General features: G+C 34.0%; 2 protein-coding genes across 4 annotated transcripts in view; both read left to right on the forward strand.

The window, feature by feature from the left end:
- Window positions 1-21303, forward strand: part of LOC128221045 (uncharacterized) — a 405331-nt gene that overhangs the window by 61149 nt on the left and 322879 nt on the right. The window lies entirely within an intron of this gene.
- Window positions 2155-11919, forward strand: LOC128221044 (uncharacterized). Of its 2 annotated transcripts, XM_052929457.1 has the most exons (6): window positions 2171-2275; window positions 3830-3894; window positions 6754-7257; window positions 7463-7621; window positions 8091-8208; window positions 9191-11919. In XM_052929457.1, the coding sequence occupies exons 3-6, from the start codon at window positions 6766-6768 to the stop codon at window positions 11485-11487; spliced, it is 3066 nt and encodes a 1021-aa protein (XP_052785417.1). In that variant the 5' UTR covers window positions 2171-2275; window positions 3830-3894; window positions 6754-6765; the 3' UTR covers window positions 11488-11919. The 2 variants fall into 2 exon arrangements, with proteins under 2 accessions (XP_052785416.1, XP_052785417.1); XM_052929456.1 differs by lacking the exon at window positions 3830-3894 and having other exon boundaries at window positions 2155-2275.

The following is a 21303-nucleotide window of genomic DNA, read 5'->3' on the forward strand; positions in this document are numbered from 1 at the left end:
CCTTTGTACGTCAATGTTTTCAAGTTGATACCGAGTGCGATGATGTTTATAGTTTAAAGTTTTTAGTTATGATTAATGAATGTTCGGTGATCGGTAAAATTGGGTACCCAGAAAGTAGTTTAAAACCCAAAGGAAGTTTTATATGTGAGAATTTCAAGGCGGCTATCCCAACATTGGCTAGTTATTCATTTCGATGCATGTACTGTATGTCTGTTATACGTGCTGAATGTTGTGTGGTGTGTGGTATGTAAGTGGTGTCTAGTATATGGTATGTATGTGGTGTTTATTAAGTGGGATGTCTCTAATATTTAGTTTGTGGTAAGTCTGTGATTTTAAACATGTAGTATGTACGTTGTGTTTTTAAGTGTAATGTATGTCGTGTTTAGTATGAAGTATGTCTGTGGTGTTTAGTGTGTGGTATGTTTGTGGTGTAAAGTATGTGGTTTGTCTGTGGTCTTATGTTTATTATTTACATGTAGTTGTTAGGGTTTTTTATTAGAGAGCGTATATCTACTATCAAGCTGATATTTTCTTATCTATATTTATTTATATATTTTTTGGTTCGCGCTTTATCATGATTCACAGTCAATAAATGGATTTTAATTTAAAGGCATGTTGACAAATGTAGGACAGGAGATTGTTTTGTTTTTTAGTCATTTACAAACAAGGTTTTGACAAACGGTAGCTTGACGACCTTCAGTTTTGTTGTCAGCGGATATGTAATCCGTTCCCGGCTGTAATTTTACTTTCAGTACAATAGTTATCTAAAGGAAATATGTGTTTGCCTTAGTTTAAGCTGCATAAATGTAAATTTCATTATATGTTTTTTTTATCAACAATGGACGCATAATCTGTTTACCAGCAAATGAAAGTTAAACTATTGTTATAATTGCATTGTGTTGAATCATTTACATAATTAATTGATCAGAAAATATTTCATTTTTGACATCAAAATTCGATTGAGCAACGTACCCCACTACGTTAGGTCATTAATAAAATGCGTTTATATTTGATGTGGAGTAAATTATGTCTGTAAACTTTAATAAGCTTCACTTCCGCCTAAATTCGATTTATATGTCATATACAATGTAATTACATTGTGTATTGTCACGTCACTTAAAATAAGTTTAAACATGTCGTTATCGGTTTGATTTCGGCATCACCAACAATGTTGACCAAAACCAATTTGATTCGGACACTATTCTCTTCCTTAACCCGAAAAGGACAACGTTTTTAACTTTATTTCCATGACACATATTGAGTTCAGGTCGGGACACTTGAGACCTTGTGGATGATGGGTTTCACAAGTCGTTTTAAAATGATGACACCTGAATTTTCTTTTATTAAGAAAAAAACTTAACTGTCCATTTCAATGCGAATTATTTTATTCACTTATATTTCAATGGTTTGGAATGTTTTGCAAGACTTATCTATAAGTATCAGAGCCCAATTAATCATCAATCGAATTATTTTGGCCCAACGGCAACATCGCAAAAAATGGACCCACTTGATCTAAAAAAAAATTTTTAAACGATCCAGTGTTGACCCGATTAAAGGCAAACTCGTCACATGCCAAACTTCAAAGACAATCAAGAGTAGACACTCGAACTAGGAGTTTCGATCCATACGTTATGGTTTTAAGCGTCAGTGTAATACAGGGCTAGAATGTTTAGTTTCATTATGTTGGAAAGAGGAGCTTTATACTTTGTGTTGTGTAAACCCAGTGCTTCTTAATCATTATGATTTTACTTCAGTTCATCTAACTGACGTATAGTTCAACCCCATTGGCTGCAGTATTGTCAACGCGAAATCTGACACAGAGAGTGTGTATCGGGTGAGTAGGTGAACCTTTAAACACCAGCAAAAATTGAATTTCCTAATGATAAAGCCTAGTACTTAATGATTCTTTTATCTGCAAATTCATCATCTGAAAATGTTGGGTGCAATCTAAAACAAACATGATCAGTATGTTAATAAAATAATAAGTATACCTTCTGTCCATTAAAGGCTACTTTTAAATCATTACAATATAATGTTTTTTCACTACAATCTTAAATCGTAAACATGAATATAATTTTACACTTCCTTTACAGAGCTGCGTGCGCAATTTAATTGTTAACACCTTGGTTATCTGCTTATCACTGCACAGTGCCACGCCAAATGAGCATTATTTGTAGGGTAAAGTAAGACGTGAGAAGTGTTCGGAAGTCTTAGGTTTACATAAATGGGAAAATTATTCAAATAACGAGGCTCATCTAATGCTATTGGTTTTTAGGTATGTACTTTATAATGTATTTGATTTTTTAAATAATATTTTAATTGTTGTGTTTTGTGCTGGATACACTGAATAATATGATGTTTCATTTTCAACGCATGCATTATATATTTTATTAAATTCTTGATTTGTACAATATAAGAGTAAACGTTTTATTAAAACAATATGTAAATAGTCCGTTTTGCTGTTAATAAATCAAGTATTTAATGTATTTATCACGACAGAAAAGGTAGACTGATAATGTGTAAAACATTTGAAAATAATGGACATAAAATAAACGTGCCGCCAGCAATGTTATGGAGGACATAAGGAACACATATATGAACTACAGCAATGACACAAACATGCTCAATAATCGAGCATTCTAGGGTAAGAAATGAATTATTGATACAGGAATGGGCTTTTTGCTGATAAGTGTGACTTTAAGATTAAAACCCGAAAGTTGGGTCAATTGTTAGATTTGAAATCTTTCAAATTTCAGTCAATTGTATTTGTACCACTTGTGAAATTCTTAAAACAAAAACAACCGTAAAATAATAAAGTTGTTTTAAGCGATCATTAGTAAACTAAACCCGGGACGGTCCTTCAAATGGTACATATGTGTTGTTATATTATAGGACAGTACATGACAGCTAAAGCTGAAACTTCAAGTTATCATGATAAAATAAATTCGGTCCGGGGTCAGTCCTAATCAAATTGGGCATATATCCAATTATGAATAAACGGACACTAGAACGCACTATATAAGCTAAATCAATTCTAAATATCATTACATACGTAAAACAGTAGTGAAGACTAATCAACCGTTGCGAAACTAATCAAACACGAATAATCGGCTCAAACATGCATTTTTCTTAAACGCTTGTATGAATGGACGGATTTGAAAATATATATATTGCTAATGAAAAGTGCTCGTGAAATCCAACTTCCTATCGCTTTCTTAGCATGCGATTTTGCATCTCGTACTCATGAATAATTAATAAAGTGAAATCCAGCCGTTTGATTGGTCGCATGAGACACACCTCGTGTGGTGCAGAAATGGCCGAGAAGTTACGGATGTAATCTCGGTTCGAAATAATCCAATAAAATCACGGCTTACAAATCGTTTTAGGCAGAATATTGCTATGCCGATAACTCTTCACAAAGGAGATTATTTCCTTTTATATTATCGGCTATTTCATTGGTCGGATAATGCTTACAAATATTTAAGATTTACGAAGTTTCTCTAGCCTATTTTCCCAGGGTATCATATAGGTTATGATACGCTATGATGCCGATGACGGCGATTTTGTTGCAAGAACTTCAACTCAGAATGATCACCTTTGGCAACATTTAATAAGACACCAGACATTTACATTTATTGTGTCATAATTAACAAAGACTAAGAACGGTAGTCTTTAGTTTATATGACCTTAACCTTGTTAAACGGGGTTTATCCTTAAACTTTTAGCTGCAGAGCTTGTTTCTGTAGTTGTTCACATAAGTATTACCGTCTCGACTTGATGCCTTTTAAAAAACAAATATAAAGCCGAAATCATCTTTTGCCTTTTTCAGCAACTTTAACAAACGACTCGCACTAGGCCTTCTATAGCAACTACAGGAAGCCCGTGTCACACTAGGTATTTCATTGCAAGTATTTAAATCCATAGTCACAAAACTATATAAACTTTTTACAACAGCTATACGAGTCATGCCATACTTTTTAAGCAAATAATATATAAAGTCCAAATCAAAATAGCTTGAATTTAGTACGGCAAGATAACATAACCTATGTGTAAATCGTGGATCTTCGTGGCATTACGAGACAGTATTTTGCAATTCCATCCTAACATAAATGTGGTTGCAATTGTATGCGCAAGAGCCATGGGTTTGACTGAATTGCTCCGTACTATTCATTCCTAACGATATCTCAAGACTCTTTGTCTAGCGTCATTGCAACCCATAGTTCGAAGTCGAATGAATTCGACAGTGAATATTAGTGGCTATATGTTTTTACGATGTTAAAATAACTCAGTATTTCAAGATTTAGTATTAATAAAAAATAGCGTCTCTAGTGAACACATTTATTTTTGAACATACGTTTGCAAAAGCGACAATAGATCTCCATGGACCTTTCAAATATCATATATCTAATACCTTTAATTGTCGATTAGATAATGTTAACTCGTAAACATGTTATAATAGGCTTTGTCTTCAACAATGCTACTAGAGCTCAAATTACAATGTACTCAAGGTATAATCATTATGTTTACTGTCCATTCAAAGCGAAATAATGAATGGAAAACTAAATGCAAAAAAATAATATCTTGAAAAGTTTTTTTTATTTTATTTCATATTAATAGTTTGAAGGTCAGTGACCAAGAAGTGATATAGACAATATACGCTGGATTGAAGCGTGTACACACTACGTTAAAACAATACACCTTCTGTTTTTGTCTATTAAAGCATTGCTTTTATATGTTAACGATGACTTATCAAGAAGGAGACATCATATATAAATAGTTCTAAGCAATAATTGAAGGCTAAAATGAACGAATAACTTATCTGTTCTATGTTACCTGTTGGTTTAAAGGGATATTTTTGTGAACTAAACATGATTTTATACTGGTTTTAATGTGCCCGATTTCACTTTCTAAAAGAAGTCCGCTATAACTTGATATGATCCGTTATTATAGCATTAGAAGGTACAAAGGAAATACACAGATGAAGGTACAGAAAAATCATTTGATAATCAACAACTATGGTAATAAAAAACAAGCCGACAATATATAACACAGCTTTATAGTTAAGGCATCGTTTTCATTACTTACATTGTGAAAACTGTTCGCGAAGGAATTTATTTTAAAAATGGTAACACATACACAACCTACATTCGCCAAAGGTTCTCCACAAACGTTTTCACAAACCCCTAATATAATGTGCTCATGTACATAAATATCAATAACAAACATGGCGTCTACATGTACCTAAATGATCATTTTGAGTCTTGAATATATTGAAGTATTGTAGGTTTATGGTACAAACCGTTCGGAGACCAGTCTAAGCTCGGCTATTCGAAGAATAAGGAGAGCTGTCCTAGTCACCCGAGCGACGGCGTCGGCGTAACCACTTATCTTAAAGTTTGCGTTATCAAGCATTTTGACAAAAAAATGCCCCTTTTTCGACTTAAAATATATGTAAAATTCTGCATACCACCTCAAATATTTTCAAAGTCCATTGATATCTGGCTTTGAAACTTTGCACGCTTGTTCACCATCATGTCCCCAACCTGTACACGAGAGGAAGTAACTCTATCAAGCATTTTGACAAATTTATGCCCCTTTTTCGACTTAAAATTTACTTAAAGTGTGCGTACCACCTCAAATATTTTCAAAGTCCATTGACATCTGGCTTTGAAATTTTGCACACCTGTTAACAATTATGCCCCAAACCTGTACACAGGACGAGGTAACTCTATCAAGCATTTTGACAAAAAAATGCTCCTTTTTCGACTTAAAATATACGTAAAATTCTGCACACCACCTCAAATATTTTCAAAGTTTATTGCCATCTGGCTTTGAAACTTCGCACGCTTGTTCACCATCAATCCCCCAACCTGTACACAGGAGGAGGTCACTTTATATCAAGTTGGTTATGTATTCATGCCCCGCTTAAAATAAAAGTGTTTTTTGTTATTTATTGGAACAACGATGTACTATAAAACTTTATTGATAACTGTTCATTAAATATTTGGACTAAAAACGAGCGAATAATAAACTATAACAATAGAATATCAGATACGTTTTTCTCAACAAACCGGAAATTGAAAATTGACAGTCACCTCACCAGCTATAAATAGTATAATAATGCAAAAGGGGCGTCCCATGGGTAGCGGCGTAAGTAACACCCTTTTTAAACAAAGGGTTTATTAAGAAAATTGAATTTTTTCAGTGTAAGAACATATTTAATTTCACTCGTGATCATCGAACAGCTATATTTTAACTCGTGACTTCGACACTCGTGAACATTTGTTTTTCTATGACACTCGTTAGATAAAATACGATCTTTTAATGGAATAAACCAATATCCTCTATATCAATATATACAATGTTTGCTTCCCTTAAATATTGCGAAAAATGTAATTTCTAATATGCCTTTGGTATCAAAAGCGTATTTTAAGTACTGTTAGACCAAATAATATCAATCGTAATCGTCATTTTTATATTGTGTTTTTCCTCGACTAAATCAGCACAATTAAATAACAGTTATCAATGGTAAACAACGAAAATGATGCAACAACAAAACATCATTAATATGTCAAGCAATATAATCCTCTTTTGGGATTCGAATAAACCTTCTCGCGTTAAACCTATATCGAAATACGATTATTTTACCAATAAGCAGTTAGGCCGTTTACGCCTAAAAAGGCAATACTGAACCAAATAATCGCCAAAAAAAGACGATATTGAATATTGCATTTTGTAAAATTCCTTTTTTAGAATGATAAAAACATGGCAGAGAGTATCGCAACTCGACATGAGAACTGGGAGAGAGTGGTGTGGGGTCTCCTATACGTGAAAGAAGGACTTCAGGGATTCGTAGATGTACATTGCAAACAACAGTACCAAACGTTCATGAACAAAGCCAATGCGACGTGTCAAAACCAAACATGTGACCAATGCCAGGTCAACAGTAAATGCCCAAATGGCAGGCATAAAGTGCTAGAAAAAACAGTGTTGTGGCCAAATCATTTTTGTGATGCAATGAACAAAGATATACGAATCAATCATATCAAAAACAAGCCATTCTGGATGAATACAGACTCTACGAAATGGCATGACCCACACGTCGGTTACTGGGAAGTGGCAAAGTGTTATCTCAGTACATCCGGATACTTCGACAAAACGGGACCAAATCAGGTGGACGCATCGGGACTGATAAGCATCAGTTTAAATAGTTGGTTCATGAGACAGCACATAAGAAACATTAAGGAGTTTGAAGAAGTAAGCATATATTATACTTTCATATTATTCGAAAACACTGAGGTATTAAGTACGTGAATATAAAGCAATATGTATGCCATTCAATCATTTCTTATATGCATGTACATATATTATTTTAGCTTTTGGTAACACATGGGAAATGCAGTAACGTACTGAAGATCAGCAGAAACAAATATATAATACACTTGTTATATTTATAAATCAGGTCCGAGACATACGGAACAAGACCCTACACGATGCACACTATGAGCTGGATGGACAGACAGCAGACGACTGCCTGGACAAGATGATTACAGTACTGGAGGATCCAAATGAGCTCATACATGATACCTTTGCTAAGCAAGCCGCAAATCACATAAGAAAGGTTTGAAGTTTACTGCTCAAAACAGAATTTTTATTATTATAATTTTAGTATATATTCTAGTGTTTACATTGTATTTATTTGTAATACTACTCTATAATGTTGTTCTTTCTTATACATGTATGATACACAGTTATAATTCATTAAATCCACTATGAAACAAACTTGATATCATTATTAATACGAATAACAACTTCTGTTGGTAAAGGAATATTAGAAACAATGTTTGGGTCTTTACATGGAGGTTTAGTCTACAATAAAAACACATTTAAGATTGTGCAAGATATTATATTTCTTTAAGCATAATTTCATTCAAAGCAGTTGCCTTTTCATAATTAAGAATAAACATTAACATTTTTTTTGAAAATCCTTGTAGAACTTAAATGATTTTTGTTGTGTAAATATTGTTAAATTTAAGCTTGTTTTACTAAATATGTCGGCATCACGTTGTGTTGTAATGCATGTATTTCAGATCAAAGCAAAGACAGAAACAACACCGGCCGTTATGACCAATATCGACGGTGACAAATCTCTAAAAGTGATTGAGGGTCTGATGTATGACATGATACTAGAAAGATCTAATGTTGACGGTAATGTTCAATATGTGTGCAATGTGACTTATAATTTACTATAATTTTAGTGTCCGGTTACACTTTGTATGCAGCAAGCTTTAAGATTAGCGACACCTGTATGATACGGATCATTAAAAGACTGTTGTGTTGTGTTTGGAGTTTAACAAATACCGCCATGTATCTTTGCGATTACAGACAATAATGATAAGTGTTGAATTACCTAATTATCTTTTGATAAATTAAGAAGGAAAAAAAACAAAAGAATGCGTTATTATCTGTTGTGGCAGTGCTCTTGTTTACGAATTAAATATGTTCAATTAACATATCATAGTGGGTTTCATTTTATATCGAACTATTTAAGGGATGAATTGCGGGGTTGATGTTATTATCGGGGTATGGGCGCAATTTGGCTGGTCTAAGTGTGTGGAATCCGAAGGACTCCGCGCGTACTTTGACCAGCCCAGTTGAGTTCATATCGCCGATAATGACATCAACAACGCAATTCATTACTTATTTTTACACCAATTGTTCATTATTTTATTTAAAAATTGTTAAGAATATAATTCATTTCGCTTAAGAAAGTCTTACAGTTATCATTTCTTACCTATTCTGTAAATTTAACGATTCTGTTTTTCAAATGGCGTCACAATAACGCGGGAAAAGATCAACCTCTTGAAATCACTTTTAAACGTAAAATTGAAACACTTATGGCAACACTACATTTAAAATATAATAAATTAACACTATCTAAAATATTGATTTATGTTTACGGGACCTGCTGACACAATACAAACAATAACAAGATCAATGTATATTGTTATACTATGAATTGCGATCCGAACATATCCGAAGATGTTGCGTTCAACGATTGATTAACGCAATTGCCGAGTTTATTTAAAGAATGGGAGTTGAGGTGTAAATATTGTGACATGCAGATAAGATAGTGAAAACATACAAGTCATGATTGACGTGAAATCGAATATTTGTTTTCTCCTCACAGATCTTCGACAACGACTTGCCAAGTACTACCAAAAACACCTCAACAGCGCGCCTATATCTCCCTTCCTGTCGGACAAGGACGAAAGATTGGAAAAGTTTTACGTCCCTCCGAAGATCGTCCAAAAGGATCACAGAAAGTTTGAGAAAGACGAGGGAACACCTATGACAACTTATAGACATTTGTTCTGTAAAATGGGTGAATTTAGGAAAAACGTGTTTATGGTCGGCGAGGCCGGGATGGGCAAATCATCTTGCGCCGCTATGTGTGCAATTAAATGGGCCAATCAGTTCTCATCAACGAAATCGATTATAGAACCTTACAAAAATGCTTCAGAACAAACGTCTTTTGAGGCTTGGGAGTTATGTCTATTTAACAGCGATCTAAAGGATATTTTCCTTTCTGAAACAAAGCATGAAGACCAATTTCAAGATGAAAGTTTCTTTAAAGAAATTGAGTTTTTATTTCACCTTGCTCTGAGAGATAACTGCGACAATTGCGACCTAACAGACATGGTTCGAGATCAGCTAATTAGCAGAATTTACCAAAAAGATGAGAGGGTCGCTGCATACTCCACTTTAAACAGTGTTCTGTTTAATAAAAATTGCGTTATAATAGCAGACGGCCTTGATGAATGGACTCATCCCAATGTAACAAATTGTAGCTGCTCAGACGAACACAAAGTAATCCCTTATTTACCGCCAACCATTGATGCAACTGTGTTGATTACATCACGACCCTGGAGAATGTCTCAACAACGCGTTAAAGACACGAAAATTGACTCGTTTCTGGAGATAGAGGGAACTGCAGATATAAGGTTACTTATTCAAAAAGTATTGGACTGTCTTAATGAAACAGTTACAGAAAATAAATCATTGCTAGATTTCGTCAAATTTGTTGATCGAATGGAACTTACGCGACTTTTGTCTGTACCTATCATATCAATGTTGCTGGTTTGCTTGTGGTTTGAGGGAATGCATGACTCCTTTTCTCTGTGCGACATATACGCATATACTATTGAAATGATGTTTGGGCGAAAGGATCTTCCTAAGATTATTCCGCAGTACTCAAGTATTCATTTCCCACGATGTTTCCAGCGAACCGAATATATACAAAAGTACTACAACATTTTAATGGAGATGGCACAGCTTGCTTTTACGACGTTATTTTCGAACGACAAAACATCGTCCTTGGTGTTTAAGAAAGTAAACTGCTTGGTCGGCGATCATCTTCTGTTTGTTCTGAAAACCGGAATCTTGCAAGAAACAAAATCAGCGTCTTTGATTAGAAAGTCGTCGAGTTATTCTTTCATCCACAAAACTGTTCAGGAATTCCTTGCTGCAATATACATGTCCTACCATCCCAAAGAATTTCACAGGGTAGTTCTACCGTTTTATGAGAAGAACGGTAATTTGTCGGATGTTTCACAAGTTTTGATTTTTATTTCCGGTCTAAACATTACGTTAGCAAATGAGATGTCTGCCATGATATCGAATGGTTTATCCCTAGACGATGTGCATTTTTGGTTGGATACTAGGGTGATTGACATTCAATCGACCATTGTTTCGGGTTATAAGGAGGCACAATCCAACCAAATGTTGGATATCCAGCTGTCTCTTTACAGCTTTGCGTTAAATGCTAGTACCGATTCTGAAATAATAAGCGATTTGCTATCGAAAAACAAGTATAAGGTACGTTATATCAAAACGGGTTCCTTTATTAGCCAGAAGAAACTCCAGGAGGTGTTCATTAGCTCTTCAAATACTCTTACCAATGTTCAGATACTTGGCATGGCTGGACAGTTTAACCTTTCCGCGTGCAGCGGTCTACAATACTTATCAATAAATGAATCTGAAACATCGGACATCGAGGTCAATAGTAATACTTTAGTTTCATTGCATTTGCAATGTGTTTCTAAAACTGTTGAATACAAACTTTTGCAGTCATTTGAGCAAGGATTGAATTGTTTAAAAAGATTGAATGTAGCAAGCATAACAAACATTAGTTTATTCTGTCAGACAGTGCCGAAGCTGACTCATTTAGAACGCTTATATATATCGAGTATAGACTTCGGTGATCACGCCCTGCTTCTACCAGCCTCTGTCAATTTCGTTTATCTTCGTGAGGTGGCAATAACAGCGCGATCGTTGAGGGGGATTGTGGTAGATCAGGAAAGCAACACCTCTTTGATGAAATGTATATTATCGAATTGTACCGTGGAACCAGAATCAGAATATAACGATATTAAACCTTATATTCAGACGAGAGACGAACTTGTTTCTCCTATCGCGGACGGTTGATGTGTCTTTCACAGCCCCTGTTGCTGCTGAATCGTAGTTAAATAAGAATTGAAGTTAAAAGTCGACCGAAATAATGAGTTTTGTTTTAGCGCTGTGTAATAGTATTTGCCATTTGTCCGCCTTAAATATACGTATTGGATTTTTTTTTATTGTCAATCAAACACCTTACGCGTTCACAACACGTATATAGTATGTGCGATGAAAGGTTACCATTGTTTATATAGCAAGCAGAACTTACCACATTTAATATGTAAAATGTTATCTTAGACAGAAAATGCAAATAACTTATTATTTATATACTTTCGTGTTATAGCTATGGCTTTGTTTGTATAAATGATTTTTATATTAATGATTATTACACCTGTTTTATTGTTTTACTTTGTAGCAATAATGATAACAAAGCAAAAATGAAGTTGAGTGATAAAAATAATAAAGCGCTCTTATTGAAATTTGTTTTGTGTTACAATAATGACAACATAGCCGATTCATTTTAAAATATATTATGCTACAATAATGAATACAAAGCAGTCTCAATCAAAAACGTAACAGAATGAGCAAAGCCTTCGCATTCAAAATGGCTTAAACTGAAAATATATCGATTCATTAAGATAACTGTGTTCAGCCCGTTCGGTATTTCCAACATATTTGTCATCATGGTTAATCGCTGTATGCGCATGCCCGTCCGTCCGACCTCTGTTGTGCATTCGGAGGTTGAATATTCATATGTGAAACAACATAAACAATCTTGTAGTTGACAGTATTGTTCACCATTGGAAGACAGTATGCTGCATGCAAGTCCTGTGTTTGCAGATCAAAGGACAATGTCTCCAAGGGGCATTTATTAAATCATATTGTATGTATTTCGTTGCCTGTAGTTCCCCAATACATAGATCAAATTCTCGACTTAAATTGACTTAAAAGGACTAGTATTTAAAAACAAATGTTCAGAAGAAGACGGCCTGTCACGCACAATTGCTCTTTATTAAAGATTAATGTATCACTCGATGGTCACATTGTTTGTATTTGCGCTGATTGGGGTTACTATTAACCATTGACTTGGTAAAGTTAAACTTGATTGACCCACATGTTTCCTAAGAACGACAGGGCAATGTGTAAAGGCAAAGCAAAGTATATATTGATAAAAAGCAATAGCCATATTCAAGGGTCATTTTTCTAAATCTTATTTTCGTCTTTAGTTCGGATTGTGACTTGGGATTTTCAAATAAATTATTATATTATGTTCAGAGTAAATAACACACATATTAGCTTAATTAAAAAGTTACACTTTTGATTGTTTTTTACTTGTTCGACATAATTGTCATGCAGAATGATAAAAACATTGCATTTAAGGTTAAAAAGAACCTTTCTCGGTACTGTGATGGTCATGATGTTGTACTCGATATTATTGGCGCTCTGCATATCAAAATTGTTATTGAATATTATAATTTATTTTCTACATCAATTCATTAACTTTGAGCGAATACACTTGTAGTACAGCTATTTTATAATATACATGTATCATCAAAAATCATCAAATTCACAACTATATTCACACCATTAGACGTGTGTAACTGTCTGTTGACGATCATCGTAAAGGGAAATTTAAATGATTTCGACAGATGATAGGCAGGCGTCTTCGTTCTCGATTTTACTAGAACATTTAAAATAAATTTGACAAAATGTATTCTTCCTGTGTATGATACTATATTTTGGAATGTATCAATATCAACAATTGTGCTGAAGAGATATTGTTACATAAAGGGTTGTATGTAACATTCACCATCAAACCAGTTATTGTTGTTGTTAAAAGGCAGTCGATCGAATCATGAAATAGTATGGGTTGAAAAATAAACAAGAAACGCTTAAACAAGAAGACTAGTCCCTTTATCTCTTATTAGGTTTAATAAGATATACATAATTACAAAGATGGTAGCAGAGCATGGTTTATATAAAAGATATGTACCAGGGGACAAGTCCTCGTTATGTTATTTCGCTAAAGGACAATGGTAATTCATACATTACTATGTATTATAGAAAAACAGCACCAAAAAACGGTATTAGCTCATTTGAAACAAGAAAAACGAGGCACACAAATATATTTATGGACTTGTGAGATGACGAAAAGACTAGTAAAGAAGACAGAAGAGATTGTTTCTTAAGACAAAGTAGAAAAAGATATGGATGACCTAAATATCGAGATATAATTCAAAGTTATAAGGAGGAAAAGTACGATAGTTCTAAAATGTGCTCCATCAGGCATCAGTCATCGGCCATCAAACAAATCCTGATGAGGATACGTATAAACAGTAACGAAGAGGTTCCATTAAATCATTTAGTTGTGATACAAACAAACATGAATTATGGAAAGCAGCATACAGGTCATGCAGTGACATAGTACCAGCAACACCTGAATACAAGTTGTATCAGTTAAGACAGTGTTTTAGCGGTCCTGCCCTTCAGGCGATAGACGATTTAGGGCATTAGGCAAGTGTGTATGAGGCATCCAAGTACATAATGAAAAGAAAGTATGGTGGAGAAATAAGAAAAATCGATTTCTAGTGAAAATTGACAGATTTCCTATTATCAAACAGGACAATGCATTGAACAGTTTGCAGACTTGTTAAAATTTTGCAGTGATAAATAGATGGTTATATGTGTTTTTTATACAATAAAAGACTTGGAGAGTAATTATCTTTACCAGCAACTTCTTAATTTTACCAGAAAACATGATTGCTAAGTTTTAAAGATGGCTTCTTGATTGAATGAAGTCTGCAACGATAGGAGTGCGAAGTTCGAATGTGTTACATTGGATAATAAATCAGAGTCGTCAGTTTAAATCATTCGTTACCAAACGAATCGGTTTAATGCATAAGGCCACTACCCCACAAGAATGGAGACGTGATGCGTCGACAGAAAATCCAGCTGATGTAGTTTCTCGAGGTCAAACTTGAATGAACTTATTGATTCCTAGTTCTGGTGGCAAGGACAAGAATTTATCAAAAAGCCTGAGAGCGAATGGTCTGAAAACAAGGCTAAATTGAAACGTCATGCTGTTTAATTCCGAAACAAAAAAATGAAAAATGGCGTTTGAAACCTGAAAACTATTTAAAATGGCGGAAGTTTCTACTAGTAGTAGTAGTAGTAGTAGTAGTAGTAGTAGTAGTAGTAGTAGTAGTAGTAGTAGTAGTAGTAGTAGTAGTAGTAGTAGTAGTAGTAGTAGTAGTAGTAGTAGTAGTAGTAGTAGTAGTAGTAGTAGTAGTAGTAGTGAATTTCCATCCAGGAATCTCTCAGTCCGGCCAGGTAGTAGTAGTAGTAATAGTAGTAGTAGTAGTAGTAGTAGTAGTAGTAGTAGTAGCAGTAGCAGTAGAAGTTGAAGTAGTAGTTGTAGTAGTAGCAGTAGCAGTAGCAGTAGCAGTAGCAGTAGTAGTAGTAGTAGTAGTAGTAGTAGTAGTAGTAGTAGTAGTAGTAGTAGTTGTAGTACTAGAAGTAGTAGTAGTAGTAGTAGTAGTACTAGTAGTAGTAGTAGTAGTAGTAGTAGTAGTAGTAGTAGTAGTAGTAGAAGTAGTACTAGTAGTAGTAGTAGTAGTAGTAGTAGTAGTAGTAGTACTAGTAGTAGTAGTAGTAGTAGTAGTAGTAGTAGTAGTAGTAGTAGTAGTAGTAGTAGTAGTAGTAGTAGTAGTAGTAGTAGTAGTAGTAGTAGTAGTAGTAGTAGTAGTAGTAGTAGTAGTAGTAGTAGTAGTAGTAGTAGTAGTAGTAGTAGTAGTAGTAGTAGTAGTAGTAGTAGTAGTAGTAGCAGCAGCAGCAGTAGCAGTAGAAGTAGTAGTAGTAGTAGTAGTAGTAGTAGTAGTAGTAGTAGTAGTAGTAGTAGTAGTAGTAGTAGTAGTAGTAGTAGTAGTAGTAGTAGTAGTAGTAGTAGTAGTAGTAGTAGTAGTAGTAGTAGTAGTAGTAGTAGTAGTAGTAGTAGTAGTAGAAGTAGTAGTAGCTGTAGTAGCAGTAGTAGCAGTAGAAGAAGTTGAAGTAGTAGTAGCAGTAGTAGCAGTAGTAGCAGTAGTAGCAGTAGTAGCAGTAGTAGTAGTAGTAGTAGTAGTAGTAGTAGTAGCAGTAGTAGCAGTAGTAGTAGCAGTAGCAGTAGAAGTAGTAGTAGTAGTAGTAGTAGTAGTAGTAGTAGTAGTAGTAGTAGTAGTAGTAGTAGTAGTAGTAGTAGTAGTAGTAGTAGTAGTAGTAGTAGTAGTAGTAGTAGTAGTAGTAGTAGTAGTAGTAGTAGTAGTAGTAGTAGTAGCAGTAGCAGAAGTAGTAGTAGTAGTAGTAGTAGTAGTAGTAGTAGTAGTAGTAGTAGTAGTAGTAGTAGTAGTAGTAGTAGTAGTAGTAGTAGTAGTAGTAGTAGCAGCAGCAGCAGCAGTAGTAGTAGTAGTAGTAGTAGTAGTAGTAGTAGTAGTAGTAGTAGTAGTAGTAGTAGTAGTAGTAGTAGTAGTAGTAGTAGTAGTAGTAGTAGTAGTAGTAGTAGTAGTAGTAGTAGTAGTAGTAGTAGTAGTAGTAATAGTAGTAGTAGTAATAGTAGTAGTAGTAGTAGTAGTAGTAGTAGTAGTAGAAGTAGTAGTAGTAGTAGTAGTAGTAGTAATAGTAGTAGTAGTAGTAGTAGTAGTAGTAGTAGTAGTAGTAGTAGTAGTAGTAGTAGTAGTAGTAGTAGTAGTAGTAGTAGTAGTAGTAGTAGTAGTAGTAGTAGTAGTAGTAGTATAGTAGTAGTAGTAGTAGTAGTAGTAGTAGTAGTAGTAGTAGTAGTAGTAGTAGTAGTAGTAGTAGTAGTAGTAGTAGTAGTAGTAGTAGTAGTGGTAGTAGTAGTAGTAGTAGTAGTAGTAGTAGTAGTAGTAGTAGTAGTAGTAGTAGTAGTAGTGAATATCCATCCAGTAATCTCTCAGTCAGGCCAGTGCACATGCGCGAATACATAAAAGGAAATCACTGAAGAAGAGTTCTAGGTTGATTCGACTTTGACCAATCCTGGTCGACCGAATCAGAGAAATTTATGTATGTATAACTAATTTGTAAGTTCGTTCATATATCCGTATTTCCAAAAATAGTATACCATTCAACAGTATGCGTTCTTTTACACAAGTTCTCATTAAATCCATTTGCATTAAATTTCATTTACCATTTCAAGGAAATGTAATGGCAACCTAATCAAAGTTCTATCACTATTTCATTCGGATATTTCTGCGGAACTGACTTGTAAGTTTCCGTTACAACTTTTTTTGTTAGCTTCTATCTGAGCGTTTTTAGCTCTTTTAAGTAGTCTAAAATAACAGACGTGTAATACGGGATTCTTCCAATCCCTAATGTCTAAACGTGTTTTGCAAAAACTTGGTGGGTTTGAACAATATTGAAATTGCATTTAGTGAAGTATTTTATGTTTAAAATGAATAATAAAGGTTTATATTCATATTTTACCATGTAAATACAAAGCTATTTTGCACAAATCAAGCATGCAATGCATTAAAACACATGATCCAACTTTCCAATAAAACCAAACTTGACTGACACAGAAAACAATTATGCCAAGTGGAACAACTCGACCCAATCGTAATAACTCGGCAACCTCCGACAAGCTTCGTGATAGACGTCGTAAATACAATTGTAACAACTTGGCCATGACCGAAGTGCTCCGATTGTTGTAAAACTGTGAACTGCAGCCTTGCGTTATGTTTTGACAGAATGAAATGAAGAAAACCCCATCAAACTCAATCTTTCGTTGGATATTTATTTTTTGGATAAGGAACTAAAATAAAATAACAATATCTAGTAATATTTCTTTTTTTATGATATTTTATTGACGCAATATGTGTTAACCCGGAATCCCGATCGGAACAACTACCCACTTTTGGTACAAAACAATTTGTACTTGAAGGATTTGCCATATCAAAAATCGTAAAAAATCCGTCAACGTACAATTATTTGGACTACTCTTTTAAGTTCATTTTCGATTGAGAAATATGCATTATCTTAAAGTTAAAAACATGTTGTTCTACTATGTTGGTCATGGTCACAGTGAAAATAGATTTGCCGGTCACCAGTAATATTAAATAGTTCACTAGTACGTCATCCATTAGAGCATTTGTTACTAGGTAACGGATTAATTGGATAAGTAAAGTACAGCTGTTAATATTCGTTCAAACGTCTTCAGATTCCGTATAAAACATGGTTAAAGATAGACTGTCCATATATACAGATTTTAAATGAAATAAAAAATTGCACATGAACAATGAATCTAGATGCCTGTCGAAGTAGACTTTGTTAATGTTGCTTTCGAGCTCAAACAAATATTTATGTTCCACTATATCAACTTGTTTTAAACATATCTGTATAGTTTAATCCTAACATAATATCATTTATTGATTAAAGGGAGAATAATCATTTACCGAAGGTTAACTGAATCCATGCATAAGATAACAAAAGTCGTTCATCTTAGATGAACAGAAATTCAGGCGGAACAACTTAATTTACTTTGATACTTTTTAATTTTATATGTGTTTTACTATGCTGTTTACATTAAACAATATTTTCGAAGGTCATTCCTGCATGCACGTGTGTCACAACACCCATTTTTTTAACATATATGTAGCGTGTCATTTTCACGAAACGCAATTAAATGATTAAAGGGAGAATTATCATTAACAAAAGGTTTACATTATTTTACAAAAAAAAAACAATGTTTAAGATAACGAAAATTCTTCTGTTTAGATGTAATGATATTTAAGTGGAACAACTTAAAGCTGCACTCTCACAGTTTAACCATTGTTTTACTACTTTTTTATTTTTTGTCTTGGAAAGAGCATATATTTGTGAAAATATCTGCACACCAATGATATAAAATAGCTGACAAAAAATCAGGTCGTAGATTTTCATATTTCCGTTATTTTTTTAAAGCTTAAAAAATGTATAAAAACAACTTAAATATAAAAACTGCGATCTAAATTTTGTCAGCAGACTTATATAATTGGTTTCCATGGATTTTCGCCAAAATTGGCTCGTTCCAAGACAAAAAAATAAAATGTTGTCAAAACGATCAATATTAGAGAGTGCAGCTTTAAAATGATGTGATTCTCTACATATGGTCATTTTGGGGGTTGTTTACATACTCAATTGTATTTACTAAATTAATTTGAAACAAATAAAGCAAATTTCAGATGTTTGGAAAAAATGACGTATTTTCTGCAGTCTTGAAGTGTTGATTCACCTTTTCCAAATTACCCAGGTAACGGGTTATTAATCAGGATCTCCCACATGCATTCTCTCTTAGCATAACAGAAGTAAGATAGTGTCGAGTTGCATGATATTCGAGTGTTTCTTCTAAAAAATACCCGGGTATTTTTTAAGATTCCCATTTTAACCTCTCGGGTTTCTTTGGTGACGTCTTAAACCTAGTGAATCAACCTGTTTAGGTCAACAGTAACCGGCCTGTTCAAGTATCGTCCTTGCACATTTTTAGAGAAAGTTTGCTCGGTGAGTAAATGCAATATGTTGGTGTAAATTGTGTTTCTTTCTATTCATCCACAGAGTCGATGTATTAGTACGGAAACGCACCCTTTCCCAAAATAGAACAGCATGTACCTTGTTGGGAAAATCATATTTAATTGTTTTTAAGCTTACCCGATTCCATGAATGTTAATCAAATTGCAAACTGTCAATAAATCTGAATGGTTTCCACTTGAATAGAGAACATGATAGGGGAAGATGACGCTTCTTTACCGTTTACATTGCATATTTTGTGTGCAATACCAAATTGTCCTGTCAAATGATTATTATGATGAACAAATCTGATATATCATTGATGGAGATTGTTTATATATACAACATTGTTCACCAGCTTTAAAGGTATGACGTAGAATGAATTAGTTCTGTGTAATCAATTTTGAATAAAAAAGTTATTGCTGCTGTCATCCTGTTTCAAAAACATAATATGCAGGTGTATGCACACACTTTGTTTGGTTATCCTTGTATTATTTTTGTCTTTATACACAAAATAATTACATAAAGTTGCCCGGTTTCATTTGATTAAATTTGTCTGTTTTGAACCAAAAGACTGTTACGGAAATGTCTGCCATATTCAGTGCGTGTTCTTAAGGCAGGTAATCATAAACATGTATGGATCATCCATGGTGCAAAACAGATACAACTCTCAATTGAAAATGTTTCTCGTATACATTTCTGATATTCAAAATGGATGAATTGCATTACCAAAAATAGATAATCGGATGTAATTGCTGGCTTTCAGTAGTATAGATTAAACAATGAATATTTAAAATGAATTACATTTTTTGAGAACCCATCCTTAACCACTTCACACAAACTCTGCTAAACATTTTTTGATACAGTAGTATCTCCGTCTATGTTGAAGTGCTTTAAGTATGTTTGCACACACAAGTATCACTTAGGTTGTTGAGATGCGCTTGATTACAGATACTATCGGGCAAGTATTCAGTAATTGTGATCATGTCTGCTGTATATTTCACTAGTACTATTTCATAATATAATTATTTTCCAAATATTGATGTTTGTGGTGTATTTGTTGATGACTGATCATTTCTTGAACGGTTTTGGCAACATATTGGTTACGTTTGTGTATGACAACCATATAATTGTACAATTCTCCGTACGTAGTTGGGCAGTGATTACATCGAGTTTTCGCTCCATGAACTAATTTTAAGTGTCGAATTAAATAACAATTCCTTCTGAATTGATGTTGGCAAATACAACTCTAATTTCGATAAGTATGTGATAGCTGATTTTCGATGCCGTGTTTGCTTGTGTTTATAATATTTATCGCACACATTGAACTTATATTCCGTATACTCACTCGTTGTTTTCATAAAACTATGTATTCGTGAGCGCTAAAAAGTCCATATGTCATAGTTTGTTGAACATCTACCACATGCTTAATTACACCAAGTGCATGATATCTATAGTTATCCGTTTTGATGGTAATAACGCCAATGTATAATTAAATTAACCAGTTTAATCACAAAAATGTGCCAATTAAATGACCCACATATCGACACCATTTTCTCTATCGCTTTATGTAATGGCCTTGCGGCGATGATGAAAGTCAAAACTCACTTTTAATGCTCACCTTGACAGACATTTATGGCGTAGATTTCCCACGCAAGCCCTTCCTTTTAATTTTGTCCGATAGCTCAGGTAAAGTACATGCATCCGCTGACTCTGCTTTGTTAAATTTGTAACAAAATTAAGTTTTGTTAACAACATTTTTCAAATATGTTGACGTTGTATTGATGTGTTTTTGTAGTCACTGATGTGAAAATTTGCATACAGTTCAGTCCACATAAGACGCGTTGTTTGCTTGACAAAAAATTGTTTCCCGATATATTGTGCGCTCAATATATCTTAATGTTTCACTTACTGTAATTACATAAGACATGCTACACATTCAGAAAATAATGCTTAAAACTGAAAGAGGTTAATTGTCTTGAATTGGAGCCATGTTTTATAAACAACATAATACATTCAATGGGGTATTTTCATTCTTAAACTATAAACAACAGTAGTGGTGCCGATCAATCGAGTGAATAAATTCTGCAACAATTGTTCAAAACGTGTTTTTTTTTATAAGCGCATGAATATATGCCATAAGAAAGCATAGATTTGTAACTGCAACTGTCGCCTGGGACCCTTATTACATGTAGTAAACGTATTACTTTTCATTTGTGAACAGCTTGGAATATAAGATTTTTGGGTGAAGATTTGTTCCGCAGTGCTGTCTTAGGTTTTTACAACTTAAACGCATGAGGCACTGAGGTGACATGT

The sequence above is a fragment of the Mya arenaria genome, chromosome 16 (genome assembly GCF_026914265.1).
Source record: "Mya arenaria isolate MELC-2E11 chromosome 16, ASM2691426v1".
Taxonomy (NCBI): domain Eukaryota; kingdom Metazoa; phylum Mollusca; class Bivalvia; order Myida; family Myidae; genus Mya; species Mya arenaria.

What these genes read in the sequence shown, in the direction of transcription:
- LOC128221044 (XM_052929456.1), top strand. Translation starts at nt 6,766, where the DNA reads ATGGCAGAGAGTATCGCAACTCGACATGAGAACTGGGAGAGAGTGGTG. An exon ending in CCGCAAATCACATAAGAAAG is followed by an intron (nt 7,622 to 8,090) that starts GTTTGAAGTTTA and finishes CATGTATTTCAG; the next exon opens with ATCAAAGCAAAGACAGAAAC. An exon ending in AGAAAGATCTAATGTTGACG is followed by an intron (nt 8,209 to 9,190) that starts GTAATGTTCAAT and finishes TTCTCCTCACAG; the next exon opens with ATCTTCGACAACGACTTGCC.